This window comes from Salvelinus alpinus, chromosome 2 (genome assembly GCF_045679555.1).
Source record: "Salvelinus alpinus chromosome 2, SLU_Salpinus.1, whole genome shotgun sequence".
Classification (NCBI taxonomy): Eukaryota; Metazoa; Chordata; class Actinopteri; order Salmoniformes; family Salmonidae; genus Salvelinus; species Salvelinus alpinus.
The window spans coordinates 1,616,658-1,631,728 of NC_092087.1; the positions used below are offsets into that span (position 1 = coordinate 1,616,658).

Sequence of the window (15,071 nt, forward strand, 5' to 3'; positions counted from 1 at the left end):
CATTCCCACTATAAACCATAGAAGAAGAGACTGTGTGACTGTATTATGCTGACTGGATCACAGATCCATTGCCAGAGTGATCATAGATCCAGTAATAGATCATTTTGGGGGGGGGGGGAAACGCTATATATCCATTTAGCTGGAAAGGAATGTTTGTATCTGTAACAATTTTCGTCGTCAGATGAAGAGTAGTCGGACCAAAGCGCAGCGTGGTAAGTGTTCATGTTAATTTATTAAAAACAGAACACTAAACAAAATAACAAAGAGAATGAAACGAAACAGTACTGTCTGGTACAGACACAAAGACAGAAAACAACTACCCACAAAACACAGGTGGGAACAGGCTACCTAAAGATGGTTCTCATTCAGAGACAACGATAGACAGCTGTCCCTGATTGAGAACCACACCCGGCCAAACACACAGAAATAGAAAACATAGAACACAAAACATAGAATGCCCACCCCAACTCACGCCCTGACCAAACCAAAATAGAGACATAACAAAGGAACTAAGGTCAGAACGTGACATCCTGACAGTATCCTGTATATTCAACTGTGATATGTGGTTGTCTCACCTAGCTATCTGAAGATGAATGTACTGACTATGACTGTGATATGTGGTTGTCCCACCTAGCTATCTGAAGATGAATGTACTGACTATGACTGTGATATGTGGTTGTCCCACCTAGCTATCTGAAGATTAATGTACTGACTATGACTGTGATATGTGGTTGTCCCACCTAGCTATCTGCAGATTAATGTACTGACTATGACTGTGATATGTGGTTGTCTCACCTAGCTATCTGCAGATGAATGTACTGACTATGACTGTGATATGTGGTTGTCTCACCTAGCTATCTGCAGATGAATGTACTGACTGTGATATGTGGTTGTCTCACCTAGCTATCTGAAGATGAATGTACTGACTGTGATATGTGGTTGTCCCACCTAGCTATCTGCAGATTAATGTACTGACTATGACTGTGATATGTGGTTGTCTCACCTAGCTATCTGAAGATGAATGTACTGACTATGACTGTGATATGTGGTTGTCTCACCTAGCTATCTGCAGATGAATGTACTGACTGTGATATGTGGTTGTCTCACCTAGCTATCTGCAGATGAATGTACTGACTGTGATATGTGGTTGTCCCACCTAGCTATCTGAAGATGAATGTACTGACTGTGATATGTAGTTGTCTCACCTAGCTATCTGAAGATGAATGTACTGACTATGACTGTGATATGTGGTTGTCTCACCTAGCTATCTGAAGATGAATGTACTGACTATGACTGTGATATGTGGTTGTCCCACCTAGCTATCTGCAGATGAATGTACTGACTGTGATATGTGGTTGTCCCACCTAGCTATCTGCAGATTAATGTACTGACTATGACTGTGATATGTGGTTGTCTCACCTAGCTATCTGCAGATGAATGTACTGACTGTGATATGTAGTTGTCTCACCTAGCTATCTGAAGATGAATGTACTGACTATGACTGTGATATGTGGTTGTCTCACCTAGCTATCTGAAGATGAATGTACTGACTATGACTGTGATATGTGGTTGTCTCACCTAGCTATCTGCAGATGAATGTACTGACTGTGATATGTAGTTGTCTCACCTAGCTATCTGAAGATGAATGTACTGACTATGACTGTGATATGTGGTTGTCTCACCTAGCTATCTGAAGATGAATGTACTGACTATGACTGTGATATGTGGTTGTCTCAACTAGCTATCTGAAGATGAATGTGAGCCCACTGGTTGAGAGAGAGGAAGGTGATCATTGCCAGAGTGAGCCCATTGGTTGAGAGAGAGGAAGGTAATCATTGCCAGAGTGAGCCCATTGGTTGAGAGGGAGGAAGGTGATCATTGCCAGAGTGAGCCCATTGGTTGAGAGGGAGGAAGGTGACTGTAAGTCGCTCTGGATAAGAGCATCTGATAAATGACTAAAATGTCAAATGCAAATGTTTTACATGCAGGTCTGATATCATATTACTGTATTGAATATATTTTAAATATTTGCACAGTTCTTTATTTTTAAAAAATCATTATTTGTTACATTTGACTGTGTAAAACCCAGCTGTACTAAAAAAACTGATTATCTCTAAAATGAAACCATCAAGTCATAGATTTTAAACAAATACATGTCTGTCATTGAACAACCCCATGCCACGTTTACATAGTGAAAATACACACCAATCTCTTTCATTTCTTTCATTTCTTGAAACAATAAAAGCTCATTTACTAACATTTCTGAAAATGGATATTTAGCATTTTGTGATGAAACTCTTCATATATAGCAAGTTGTCTGGCTGTAGTCTTCCCTAAGGCATACAGCAGCATGTTCTATATTATTCCATTCCAGTGTTATTTCACATGTTATTGGGACAGGGGACTGGTGCAACTCTATAGGCTACATTTAGGAAAATAAAATCATGAAAAACTAATCATTGTGGATCATTCTCTTATAGCGGCTGATAGTTGCGATATTACACATTAGTGTGCCAAATAACCACAAAAATAGCAGTTTCTAAAAACCTGTTGTAATAAAGATGTGTTGTGTGACGTAGACACTACATTTCCCACAAAGCTTTGCATTCGTTCAACAAATCGCTGGTCGCTACAAGAAGAGTAGAAAATATCGAAAATGAGCATTGTGCAATGCATAGAATAAAAGCATGCAATTTGTGGGAAATTATAATAGCTTTCTTAACAAGGGAAGACGCTTTGTACGCCGTTGCATGGATACATTTATGAATCTTTTGTCCGTTTTTATAATCGGATAGATCCTGAAAAACAGGCGCTGCTGTTTAGTCGAAATGTAGAAGACCAAAACGGGTCTTTAATTCTAGGTTTACAATCCGCTATTTTCCATTACACGTGAAGGTAGAAATCATTGATCGGTTCATATGCCTAATCGTTTTTCAGCTGATTTTGTATTTCGTTTTTGAATAATTGTATTGATGGTAGGCTATATTATATCTCGTGCATTATTAATACACTGGTGAATTTCCATCTATCTCAAACTGGGCCATGTTTTATTTGAAACTAGCTTTAATCTCTGAGATTATTTCTCGTTTATTGGATGGACTCCGGTCGTAACCCAGGATGGGGACTGTTGTTCAGCGAAGCGCTGCAACTGGACTCAATCAGCTCCCGAGCAGGGTGGAGCGGGAATGGGCCAAAAGTTCATGGACCGACAGACATGTGACGAGGTAAAACCTGACCTACATACATCGAGCATATTACCAATGTAGAAATAAGATCCAAATGTATTGTGCTTCTTTCCTATTTATACTTCGGTTATTCAAACCTTTAGCGTTTTAGCGTTATTTTCATACATTTTGCCCTATCGTAGCCTATATGCACTATTTTATACCTAAATCCAATGTATTGAATAGCACCAGGATGACGACCCAAAAGAAGCCTTTGCATCCCCAGATGATGATCCCAAGTCTGGACAACACTCACATTCCCACCCCATCAGCAGACAAGGTACGTCCTCCTCCTGTCCATAGAAAAAATATGACATTATTAACCATTTATATATTAAATAGTCTTTCTATTGATATGATCCTGTCTGAGAGCTGGGGCCCAGAGATTCTGTCTGAGAGCTGGGGCCCAGAGATCCTGTCTGAGAGCTGGGGCCCAGAGATTCTGTCTGAGAGCTGGGGCCCAGAGATCCTGTCTGAGAGCTGGGGCCCAGAGATCCTGTCTGAGAGTTGGGGCCCAGAGATTCTGTCTGAGAGCTGGGGCCCAGAGATACTGTCTGAGAGCTGGGGCCCAGAGATCCTGTCTGAGAGTTGGGGCCCAGAGATCCTGTCTGAGAGCTGGGGCCCAGAGATACTGTCTGAGAGTTGGGGCCCAGAGATACTGTCTGAGAACTGGGGCCCAGAGATAGTGTCTGAGACCTGGGGCCCAGAGATCCTGTCTGAGAGCTGTGGCCCAGAGATACTGTCTGAGAGCTGGGGCCCAGAGATACTGTCTGAGAGTTGGGGCCCAGAGATCCTGTCTGAGAGCTGGGGCCCAGAGATACTGCCTGAGAGCTGGGGCCCAGAGATACTGTCTGAGAGCTGGGGCCCAGAGATACTGTCTGAGAGCTGGGGCCCAGAGATACTGTCTGAGAGCTGGGGCCCAGAGATACTGCCTGAGAGCTGGGGCCCAGAGATCCTGTCTGAGAGCTGGGGCCCAGAGATTCTGTCTGAGAGCTGGGGCCCAGAGATCCTGTCTGAGAGCTGGGGCCCAGAGATCCTGTCTGAGAGTTGGGGCCCAGAGATTCTGTCTGAGAGCTGGGGCCCAGAGATACTGTCTGAGAGCTGGGGCCCAGAGATCCTGTCTGAGAGTTGGGGCCCAGAGATCCTGTCTGAGAGCTGGGGCCCAGAGATACTGTCTGAGAGTTGGGGCCCAGAGATACTGTCTGAGAGCTGTGGCCCAGAGATACTGTCTGAGAGCTGGGGCCCAGAGATACTGTCTGAGAGCTGGGGCCCAGAGATACTGTCTGAGAGCTGGGGCCCAGAGATACTGCCTGAGAGCTGGGGCCCAGAGATACTGTCTGAGAGCTGGGGCCCAGAGATACTGTCTGAGAGCTGGGGCCCAGAGATACTGTCTGAGAGCTGGGGCCCCAGAGATACTACCTGAGAGCTGGGGCCCAGAGATCCTGTCTGAGAGCTGGGGCCCAGAGATCCTGTCTGAGAGCTGGGGCCCAGAGATCCTGTCTGAGAGTTGGGGCCCAGAGATTCTGTCTGAGAGCTGGGGCCCAGAGATACTGTCTGAGAGCTGGGGCCCAGAGATCCTGTCTGAGAGTTGGGGCCCAGAGATCCTGTCTGAGAGCTGGGGCCCAGAGATACTGTCTGAGAGTTGGGGCCCAGAGATACTGTCTGAGAGCTGGGGCCCAGAGATACTGTCTGAGAACTGGGGCCCAGAGATACTGTCTGAGAGCTGGGGCCCAGAGATACTGTCTGAGAGCTGGGGCCCAGAGATACTGTCTGAGAGCTGGGGCCCAGAGATACTGTCTGAGAGCTGGGGCCCAGAGATACTGCCTGAGAGCTGGGGCCCAGAGATACTGCCTGAGAGCTGGGGCCCAGAGATACTGTCTGAGAGCTGGGGCCCAGAGATACTGTCTGAGAGCTGGGGCCCAGAGATCCTGTCTGAGAGCTGGGGCCCAGAGATCCTGTAAATCCCCATTGTATAGTAGTTTAGCTATTTTTAGGCTTGAAAAGATATCAGCATGACTGTCATAAAAGCTGCAGATTTATTATTATTATTCTCAAGGGTCTGCGTCCAAAATGGCGCCCTATTCCCTTAATAATCTACGTTTGACCAGGGCCCATAGGGAATAGGGTGCTGACCTGGGCCCATAGGGAATAGGGTGCCAGGGCCCATAGGGAATAGGGTACTGACCTGGGCCCATAGGGAATAGGGTGCCAGGGCCCATAGGGAATAGAGTACTGACCTGGGTCTTCACTGTGTTTTTGATCTCAGAAGCAGCAGCAAAGAAGACAGAAGCACAAACCAAACATTCCTTCAGTCAAACACAACAGCAACACCTCTGAACTCAGGTGAGCTAGTTTCTCATACTACCACATCCTGTATCACCCTGTATCATTCTATATGATACATGACCATGTCTGAGGTGTTCTAACTGTGTCTGTTACTTCAGCACTCAGGGCCAGTTGGACCCTCCTTCATTGCCCCTGTTATCAGCTTTGGATGGGAAGGAGAGGAGAGAGAGGAGCAGGAGGAGAGAGCAGCAGGAGAGGAGGGAGAGGAGAGAGCAGAGGGAGGCTCAGGTTGAGAAGGAGAGGAGGGAGGATCAGGAGAGGAGGGAGGCTCAGAGCAGCCATCACAGAGAACAGAAGCAGGCTGTCTCCAGGAGGAGTAGACAAGCTGTGTCCCTTCAGCACAGCCACAGCTCCAGCCACAGCTCCAGGCACAGCTCCCAGGTCCCGCCTGGAGGCGTACCTGTGGGCCAGAGGACAGCCCAGGAGTCTGGGGGGTTGGCTGGCCAGGGAAAGGGTTGTGTAGAGGGGGGAGAGGTGGGTGTAGGGGGGGGAGAGGTGGGTGTAGGGGGGAAAGAGAAGGAAGAAGGAGACATATACAGTGACATAGACACAGACCTGTCTGAATCAGAGAGGCTCCCTCTCCCCTCCTCCCCCTCCTCCCCCCATAACCTCGACCTCCGTCCAGAGGTCATCTTTCCCCGTGACTTCCAGCCTGATCTCCCTGGACCACGAGGCCACGGCCCTGGTCAGTTCAGCTACCCAGATTTCCTCCCTCCGCCCTTCAACTCCTGGAGCCTCCGGCAGCTGGCTGTGTTCTTCCACCCAGAGGGAAGACATCCCCCCCGCTCCAGACCTGCAGGCATGGCGCTGGACAGGTACTCTCCTTACTTTACTTACATTTCTGACTACTTTTATACCAATGTGTTATTTTATGATTTATTACTTATTTTTATTGACATAGGGCCCTATTCAGACTTGAGATAAGTTGACTTAACAAGGACTTATGTCAATAAAACATGGAGTCTAGTAGCCTAGTGGTTAGAGTGTTGGGCCAGTAACCGAAAGGTTGCTAGATCGAATCCCTGAGCTGACAAGGTAAAAATCTGATGTTCTGCCCCTGAACAAGGCAGTTAACCCACTGTTCCCCGGTAGGCTGTCATTGTAAATAAAAATTTGTTCTTAACTGACTTGCCTAGTTAATTAAATAAGCCAACTTATCTCTAGTCTGATTCGGGCCCATAGTGTTCTTATCGTGCTTTTTTAAAGATAGCTTTTTGAGAGGAAGCATGTGATTGTACTGTGTACACGGTGCTGGATCCTGTGCATATGACAAACACACTGATTGGATTTAGGTACCTGGAGCAGCTACTGCTGCTGGAGTGGCTCCGAATTCAGACGGTTCAGGAGGAGAGTGGGAGTGTGTCCTCTGTTCCAACCAGTCGCTACTGTTCCCACCACGGTGCACCCTCCCTCCACGGGAGACTCAGCTCTCCCAAATGCATCCTCCAGTGCCAGAGAGCATTCCCTGTTACTCTCCTCTCCTCCCTGTCTCCCTCTGCCCCGCTGTCTGGCTGTACACAATACCACGCTCGCTACCCGCCCTGTACTGGGACCTGCCGCTCACACACCTCCCCCCGCCTCAACCCCCTCTCTGACCACCGGGGCCGCGTCTCTCTCCCCAAGAGGAGCTACAGTGAGAGTCGGGTCCACTCTGCTGAGAAGGCTTGTTGTGGGAGCCCTGCCATGGGGATCGGCCACCTGAAACGGATGCAGGCTTTTGGGAACATCCGTAGCCCTGTAGCCGTTAGTCCTACCAGAAGGCAGAGGTCATCGTCTGTAGTCAGGATCCCCAGTTTTGGGTCGGGGACTGGGTCGGGGACTGGGTCATGGACTGGGACTGGGTCAGGGACTGGGTCATGGACTGGGTCAGGGACTGGGAAAGGGACTAGGACTGGGTCAGGGTCGGGGACTGGGACTGGGTCAGGGACTGGGTCAGGGACTGGGAAAGGGACTAGGACTGGGTCAGGGACTAGGACAGGGACTGGGTCAGGGACTGGGACACAGGGACTGGGTCAGGGACTGGGTCAGGGACTAGGACAGGGACTGGGTCAGGGACTGGGAAAGGGACTAGGACTGGGTCAGGGACTAGGACAGGGACTGGGTCAGGGACTGGGACTGGGACTGGGACAGGGACTGGGTCAGGGACTGGGTCAGGGTCTGGGACAGGGACTGGGTCAGGGACTGGGTCAGGGACTGGGTCAGGGACTGGGTCAGGGTCTGGGACAGGGACTGGGTCAGGGACTGGGTCAGGGACTGGGTCAGGGACTGGGTCAGGGTCTGGGACAGGGACTGGGTCAGGGACTGGGACAGGGTCAGGGAGGGACTGGGTCAGGGACTGGGTCAGGGACTGGGTCAGGGACTGGGTCAGGGACTGGGTCAGGGTCAGGGTCGGGGACTGGGTCAGGGACTGGGTCAGGGACTGGGTCAGGGACTGGGTCAGGGACTAGGACAGGGTCAGGGACTGGGTCAGGGACTGGGTCGGGGACTGGGTCGGGGACTGGGTCAGGGACTGGGTCGGGGACAGGGACTGGGTCAGGGACTGGGTCGGGGTCTGGGACAGGGCCTGGGTCAGGAACTGGGTCGGGGACTGGGTCAGGGACTGGGTCGGGGACAGGGACTGCGTCAGGGACTGGGTCGGGGTCTGGGACAGGGACTGGGTCGGGGTCAGGGACAGGGACTGGGTCAGGGACTGGGTCAGGGACTGGGTCAGGGACTGGGACTCCCAGAGGATTTAATTGTGTTGGGTCTGGATCTAGTGGTGCTCTCTATGAAGTCTCCAGTAGCGTGAGAAGGAGGAGAAGTGAATCTGAGCGAAGGAAAGGGACAGGGACTGGGACTGGATCAGGGACTGGGTGTGAGGCTTGGGAAAGAGCTATGGAGAGGGCTGGGTTTGGGATTGGGTCTGGGACTGGCAGGGGACTGCACTGGACAGGGTCTGGGTCTGGGACTGGGGCTTGGGCTTGGTCTGCGGCTGGAGCAAGGGCTTGTAAGAGGGCTGGGGAGAGGGTTGGGGCTAGTAAGAGGGCTGGGGAGAGGGTTGTGACTGGGGAGATGGTTGGGGCTAGTAAGAGTGCTGGGGAGAGGGTTGGGGCTGGGGTGAGGGTTGGGGCTGGGGAGAGGTTTGGGGTTGGGGCTGTGATTGGGGAGAGGGTTGGGGCTGGGGAGAGGGATGGGGCTGGGGAGAGGGATGGGGAGAGGGTTGGGGAGAGGGTGAGGGAGAGCGTGAGGGCTGGGGAGAGGAAGAGGGATGGGGAGAGGGTTGGGGAGAGGGTGAGGGAGAGCGTGAGGGCTGGGGAGAGGGAGAGGGTTGGGGAGAGGGTGAGGGTGAGGGAGAGGGATGGGGTGAGGGCTGGGTCTAGCATCTGTAACCCTGCCCCCCTCATTCCCACCAGCAGGCCAAGGGCATCGACTGTAGTCAGCCACCCCAGACAGGTCAGGGTGAGGAGGAGGAGAAGTGGATCTGAGAAGAGGACAGTGGTCTGTGAAGGGGCTGGGTCTGAGGCTGGGATTGGTTCTGAGGCTGGGATTGGTTCTGAGGCTGGGATTGGGTCTGAGGCTGGGATTGGGTCTGAGGCTGGGATTGGGTCTGAGGCTGGGATTGGGTCTGAGGCTGAGATTGGGTCTGAGGCTGGGATTGGGGAGATGCCTGGTGGTTCTCTCTCTGTGGACTCCAGGGTGAGGAGGAGGAGAAGTGGATCTGAGAAGAGGACAGTGGTCTGTGAAGGGGCTGGGTCTGAGGCTGGGATTGGGTCTGAGGCTGGGATTGGTTCTGAGGCTGGGATTGGGGAGATGCCTGGTGGTTCTCTCTCTGTGGACTCCAGGGTGAGGAGGAGGAGAAGTGGATCTGAGAAGAGGACAGTGGTCTGTGAAGGGGCTGGGTCTGAGGCTGGGATTGGTTCTGAGGCTGGGATTGGTTCTGAGGCTGGGATTGGTTCTGAGGCTGGGATTGGGGAGATGCCTGGTGGTTCTCTCTCTGTGGACTCCAGGGTGAGGAGGAGGAGAAGTGGTTCTGAGAAGAGGACAGTGGTCTGGTCTGACGACCAGGATCTACAACCAGACTCCAGGGTGAAGTTTCCTCTAGGTACAGATCTAGGATCAGCTCCCCCAATTCCAACTTTAACTACTAGTGGCAAAAATCCAGAAGTGACCCAATATCAGCATCTAGGGGCAACTTCACCACCCTACACCGTACAACCAGACGGCATCACTGCAATAAGTGATCACCAACTTCCACGGTCCAATACCTCAACTTCAATCAGGACAATAAATGGTAAACAGGTTCAATTTAATACGAAATAACAACTCCTGCGACTCCGATCGCACCGAAATAGCAAATCTGTATGCAAGGGTGTGAATCCGTATTAAAATGTTGTACAGACCAGATACATCTCAATGGTTATTGTTGTCTGAGTAAGATGTGATGAGTTTTGGCATATATCTACAGATTGTGTATCTAATGTGTGATTACTGCTACAAGTTTCTTCACCTTTTGTAATGTTTTTTTTGTTGTGTGGATGTGACTGAGTAAGTTGCCAAATGTCTTTCATCTAGAGAGACAGTACAGGTTAATCATGTTCAGGTGCATTGTTTTATAAAGATAGAGTATATCTTTTGAATACTACATCAATTTATGTATTTATTTATCCTTTATTTATTTATGTATTAATTTATTAATGTAGCTATTTACATAACCGTGGGAAGTGTTTTGGGGGGGTCGGGGTGCTGCAGGTTTTCACCTCGCTGGAGACTAATGGTTTGGGGGGGTCAGGGTGCTGCAGGTTTTCACTTCGCTGGAGACTAATGGTTTGGGGGGGTCAGGGTGCTGCAGGTTTTCACCTCGCTGGAGACTAATGGTTTGGGGGGGTCAGGGTGCTGCAGGTTTTCACCTCGCTGGAGACTAATGGTTTGGGGGGGTCAGGGTGCTGCAGGTTTTCACCTCGCTGGAGACTAATGGTTTGGGGGTGTTGGGGTGCTGCAGGTTTTCACCTCGCTGGAGACTAATGGTTTGGGGGGTTCAGGGTGCTGCAGGTTTTCACCTCGCTGGAGACTAATGGTTTGGGGGGGTCAGGGTGCTGCAGGTTTTCACCTCGCTGAAGACTAATGGTTTGGGGGTGTTGGGGTGCTGCAGGTTTTCACCTCGCTGGAGACTAATGGTTTGGGGGTGTTGGGGTGCTGCAGGTTTTCACCTCGCTGGAGACTAATGGTTTGGGGGGGTCAGGGTGCTGCAGGTTTTCACCTCGCTGGAGACTAATGGTTTGGGGGGGTCAGGGTGCTGCAGGTTTTCACCTCGCTGGAGACTAATGGTTTGGGGGTGTTGGGGTGCTGCAGGTTTTCACCTCGCTGGAGACTAATGGTTTGGGGGTGTTGGGGTGCTGCAGGTTTTCACCTCGCTGGAGACTAATGGTTTGGGGGGGTCGGGGTGCTGCAGGTTTTCCCCCTCGCTGGAGACTAATGGTTTGCTAATACAGGACTAGTAAATGCTGTGACCTCTGACACTAGTAATGACCCAGTGCACTACTTTGGTGACATATTTTTTACAAAATGTATTTGAGTGTTTACCAGCATTTGTAACTTGAGTCTGATTAATTATCTGTACAAAACAGTTAATCTGATAATACTTGTGGAATATAAAAATACTTGCTTGATATGTTTTCCAGTTTCTTAAAATGCAACTTATTTCTATGTAAAAACTCAAATGATCTATTCATTCCTTTTCCATTTCAGTATTTGTTTTTATTATGGATCCCCATTAGTTCCTGCCAAGGCAGCAGCTACTCTTCCTGGGGTTTATTATGGATCCCCATTAGTTCCTGTCAAGGCAGCAGCTACTCTTCCTGGGGTTTATTATGGATCCTCATTAGTTCCTGCCAAGGCAGCAGCTACTCTTCCTGGGGTTTATTATGGATCCCCATTAGTTCCTGTCAAGGCAGCAGCTACTCTTCCTGGGGTTTATTATGGATCCCCGTTAGTTCCTGCCAAGGCAGCAGCTACTCTTCCTGGGGTTTATTATGGATCCCCATTAGTTCCTGCCAAGGCAGCGGCTACTCTTCCTGGGGTTTATTATGGATCCCCATTAGTTCCTGCCAAGGCAGCAGCTACTCTTCCTGGGGTTTATTATGGATCCCCATTAGTTCCTGCCAAGGCAGCAGCTACTCTTCCTGGGGTGTATTATGGATCCCCATTAGTTCCTGTCAAGGCAGCAGCTACTCTTCCTGGGGTCCAGCAAAATTAAGGCAGTTTATACAATTTTAAAACATTACAATATATTCAGAGATTTCACAACACACTGTGTGCCCTCAGGCCCCTACTCCACCACTACCACATATCTACAGTACTAAATCCATGTGTATGTATAGAGCGTATGTTATCGTGTGTGTGTATGTGTCTGTGCCAATGTTTGTGTTGCTTCACAGTCCCCACTGTTTCAGAAGGTGTATTTTTATCTGTTTTTTAAAATCTGATTCTACTGCCTCACCATAACCATGATGTGGAATAGAGTTATATGTTGTCATGGCTCTATGTAGTACTGTGCACCTTCCATAGTCTGTTCTGGACTTGGGGACTGTGAAGAGACCTCTGGTGGCATGTCTTGTGGGGTATGTATGGGTGTCTGAGCTGTGTGCTAGTAGTTTAAACAGACAGCTTGGTGCATTCAACATGTCAATACCTTTCACAAATACAAGTAGTGATGAAGTCAATCTCTCCTCCACTTTGAGCCAGGAGAGATTGACATGCATATTATTAATATTAGCTCACTGTGTACATCCAAGGGCCAGCCGTGCTGCCCTGTTCGGAGCCAATTGCAAAAGTACATTTTTTGTGGCACCTGACCACGCGACTGAACAGTAGTCCAGGTGCGACAGAACTAAGGGCCTGTAGGACACTGGTATACAGAGAAACTTGCAGTAGTGAGTCCCTTGTGGGAATCGAACCCACAACCCTGGCATTGCACCATGCTCTACCAACTGAGCGACATCATCACAAACCACTTGATGTCACAACGCACTCATTAACTGTATTTGTTTTTCTTTATGTTGATAGAAAGTCTACAGGTACAACCCTAGATGACCAGCCTATGTACAATACTGTCATGTACATGGTCAATTAATACTGTACAAAAAGTGGTTGTTTTCCCCTGTTGATGTTTTGTGTCTTTGTCCATAACTTTTCACCTTTTGATGTAAATGTTTGAGAACAAGGTTTTGTTCTTGCTGGATTCCATTAGAATGACATCACAGAGAAAGGGACAGGGCAACAACTCTTCCAACTATTAAACCAAAATACTGTTATACAACTACCTTTTTTTACAAAGACGAGTTTCTGCAAAAACATTTTTGCCCAGAGCTTCAGACATCTATATCAGTCTGTTAATACTAGTCAAGGCCCAGAGTTACAGACATCTATATCAGTCTGCTAATACTAGTCAAGGCCCAGAGTTACAGACATCTATATCAGTCTGCTAATACTAGTCAAGGCCCAGAGCTACAGACATCTATATCAGTCTGCTAATACTAGTCAAGGCCCAGAGCTACAGACATCTATATCAGTCTGCTAATACTAGTCAAGGCCCAGAGTTACAGACATCTATATCAGTCTGCTAATACTAGTCAAGGCCCAGAGCTACAGACATCTATATCAGTCTGCTAATACTAGTCAAGGCCCAGAGTTACAGACATCTATATCAGTCTGTTAATACTAGTCAAGGCCCAGAGTTACAGACATCTATATCAGTCTGTTAATACTAGTCAAGGCCCAGAGCTACAGACATCTATATCAGTCTGCTAATACTAGTCAAGGCCCAGAGTTACAGACATCTATATCAGTCTGCTAATACTAGTCAAGGCCCAGAGCTACAGACATCTATATCAGTCTGCTAATACTAGTCAAGGCCCAGAGCTACAGACATCTATATCAGTCTGCTAATACTAGTCAAGGCCCAGAGCTACGGAGGTCTATATCAGTCTGCTAATACTAGTCAAGGCCCAGAGCTACAGAGGTCTATATCAGTCTGCTAATACTAGTCAAGGCCCAGAGCTACGGAAGTCTATATCAGTCTGCTAATACTAGTCAAGGCCCAGAGCTACAGACATCTATATCAGTCTGCTAATACTAGTCAAGGCCCAGAGCTACAGACATCTATATCAGTCTGCTAATACTAGTCAAGGCCCAGAGCTATGGAGGTCTATATCAGTCTGCTAATACTAGTCAAGGCCCAGAGCTACAGAGGTCTATATCAGTCTGCTAATACTAGTCAAGGCCCAGAGCTACGGAGGTCTATATCAGTCTGCTAATACTAGTCAAGGCCCAGAGCTACGGAGGTCTATATCAGTCTGCTAATACTAGTCAAGGCCCAGAGCTATGGAGGTCTATATCAGTCTGTTAATACTAGTCAAGGCCCAGAGCTATGGAGGTCTATATCAGTCTGCTAATACTAGTCAAGGCCCAGAGCTACGGAAGTCTATATCAGTCTGCTAATACTAGTCAAGGCCCAGAGCTACGGAAGTCTATATCAGTCTGCTAATACTAGTCAAGGCCCAGAGCTACGGAAGTCTATATCAGTCTGCTAATACTAGTCAAGGCCCAGAGCTACGGAAGTCTATATCAGTCTGCTAATACTAGTCAAGGCCCAGAGCTACGGAAGTCTATATCAGTCTGCTAATACTAGTCAAGGCCCAGAGCTACGGAAGTCTATATCAGTCTGCTAATACTAGTCAAGGCCCAGAGCTACGGAGGTCTATATCAGTCTGCTAATACTAGTCAAGGCCCAGAGCTACGGAAGTCTATATCAGTCTGCTAATACTAGTCAAGGCCCAGAGCTATGGAGGTCTATATCAGTCTGCTAATACTAGTCAAGGCCCAGAGCTACGGAAGTCTATATCAGTCTGCTAATACTAGTCAAGGCCCAGAGCTTCAGACATCTATATCAGTCTGCTAATACTAGTCAAGGCCCAGAGCTTCAGACATCTATATCAGTCTGCTAATACTAGTCAAGGCCCAGAGCTACAGACATCTATATCAGTCTGCTAATACTAGTCAAGGCCCAGAGCTATGGAGGTCTATATCAGTCTGCTAATACTAGTCAAGGCCCAGAGTTACAGACATCTATATCAGTCTGCTAATACTAGTCAAGGCCCAGAGCTACGGAAGTCTATATCAGTCTGCTAATACTAGTCAAGGCCCAGAGCTACGGAGGTCTATATCAGTCTGCTAATACTAGTCAAGGCCCAGAGCTACGGAGGTCTATATCAGTCTGCTAATACTAGTCAAGGCCCAGAGCTACGGAGGTCTATATCAGTCTGCTAATACTAGTCAAGGCCCAGAGCTACGGAGGTCTATATCAGTCTGTTAATACTAGTCAAGGCCCAGAGCTACGGAGGTCTATATCAGTCTGCTAATACTAGTCAAGGCCCAGAGCTACAGAGGTCTATATCAGTCTGCTAATACTAGTCAAGGCCCAGAGCTACGGAAGTCTATATCAGTCTGCTAATACTAGTCAAGGCC

General features: G+C 48.8%; 1 protein-coding gene across 1 annotated transcript; it reads left to right on the forward strand.

Moving 5' to 3' along the window:
* The first annotated feature begins 1,995 nt into the window (after positions 1 to 1,995).
* LOC139552557 (uncharacterized) lies at positions 1,996 to 8,017 on the forward strand. Its single transcript, XM_071364390.1, has 6 exons — positions 1,996 to 3,224; positions 3,411 to 3,504; positions 5,491 to 5,567; positions 5,669 to 6,385; positions 6,863 to 7,755; positions 7,881 to 8,017. The coding sequence occupies exons 1-6, from the start codon at positions 3,118 to 3,120 to the stop codon at positions 8,015 to 8,017; spliced, it is 2,025 nt and encodes a 674-aa protein (XP_071220491.1). The 5' UTR covers positions 1,996 to 3,117.
* Positions 8,018 to 15,071: the final 7,054 nt, after the last annotated feature.

Excerpts from the sequence above, each read along its gene's own strand:
- LOC139552557 (XM_071364390.1), top strand. The coding sequence starts at position 3,118 with ATGGGGACTGTTGTTCAGCGAAGCGCTGCAACTGGACTCAATCAGCTC. Across the intron at positions 3,225-3,410 it reads ACCGACAGACATGTGACGAG|CACCAGGATGACGACCCAAA; the intron begins GTAAAACCTGAC and ends TGTATTGAATAG. Across the intron at positions 3,505-5,490 it reads CCACCCCATCAGCAGACAAG|AAGCAGCAGCAAAGAAGACA; the intron begins GTACGTCCTCCT and ends TTTTGATCTCAG.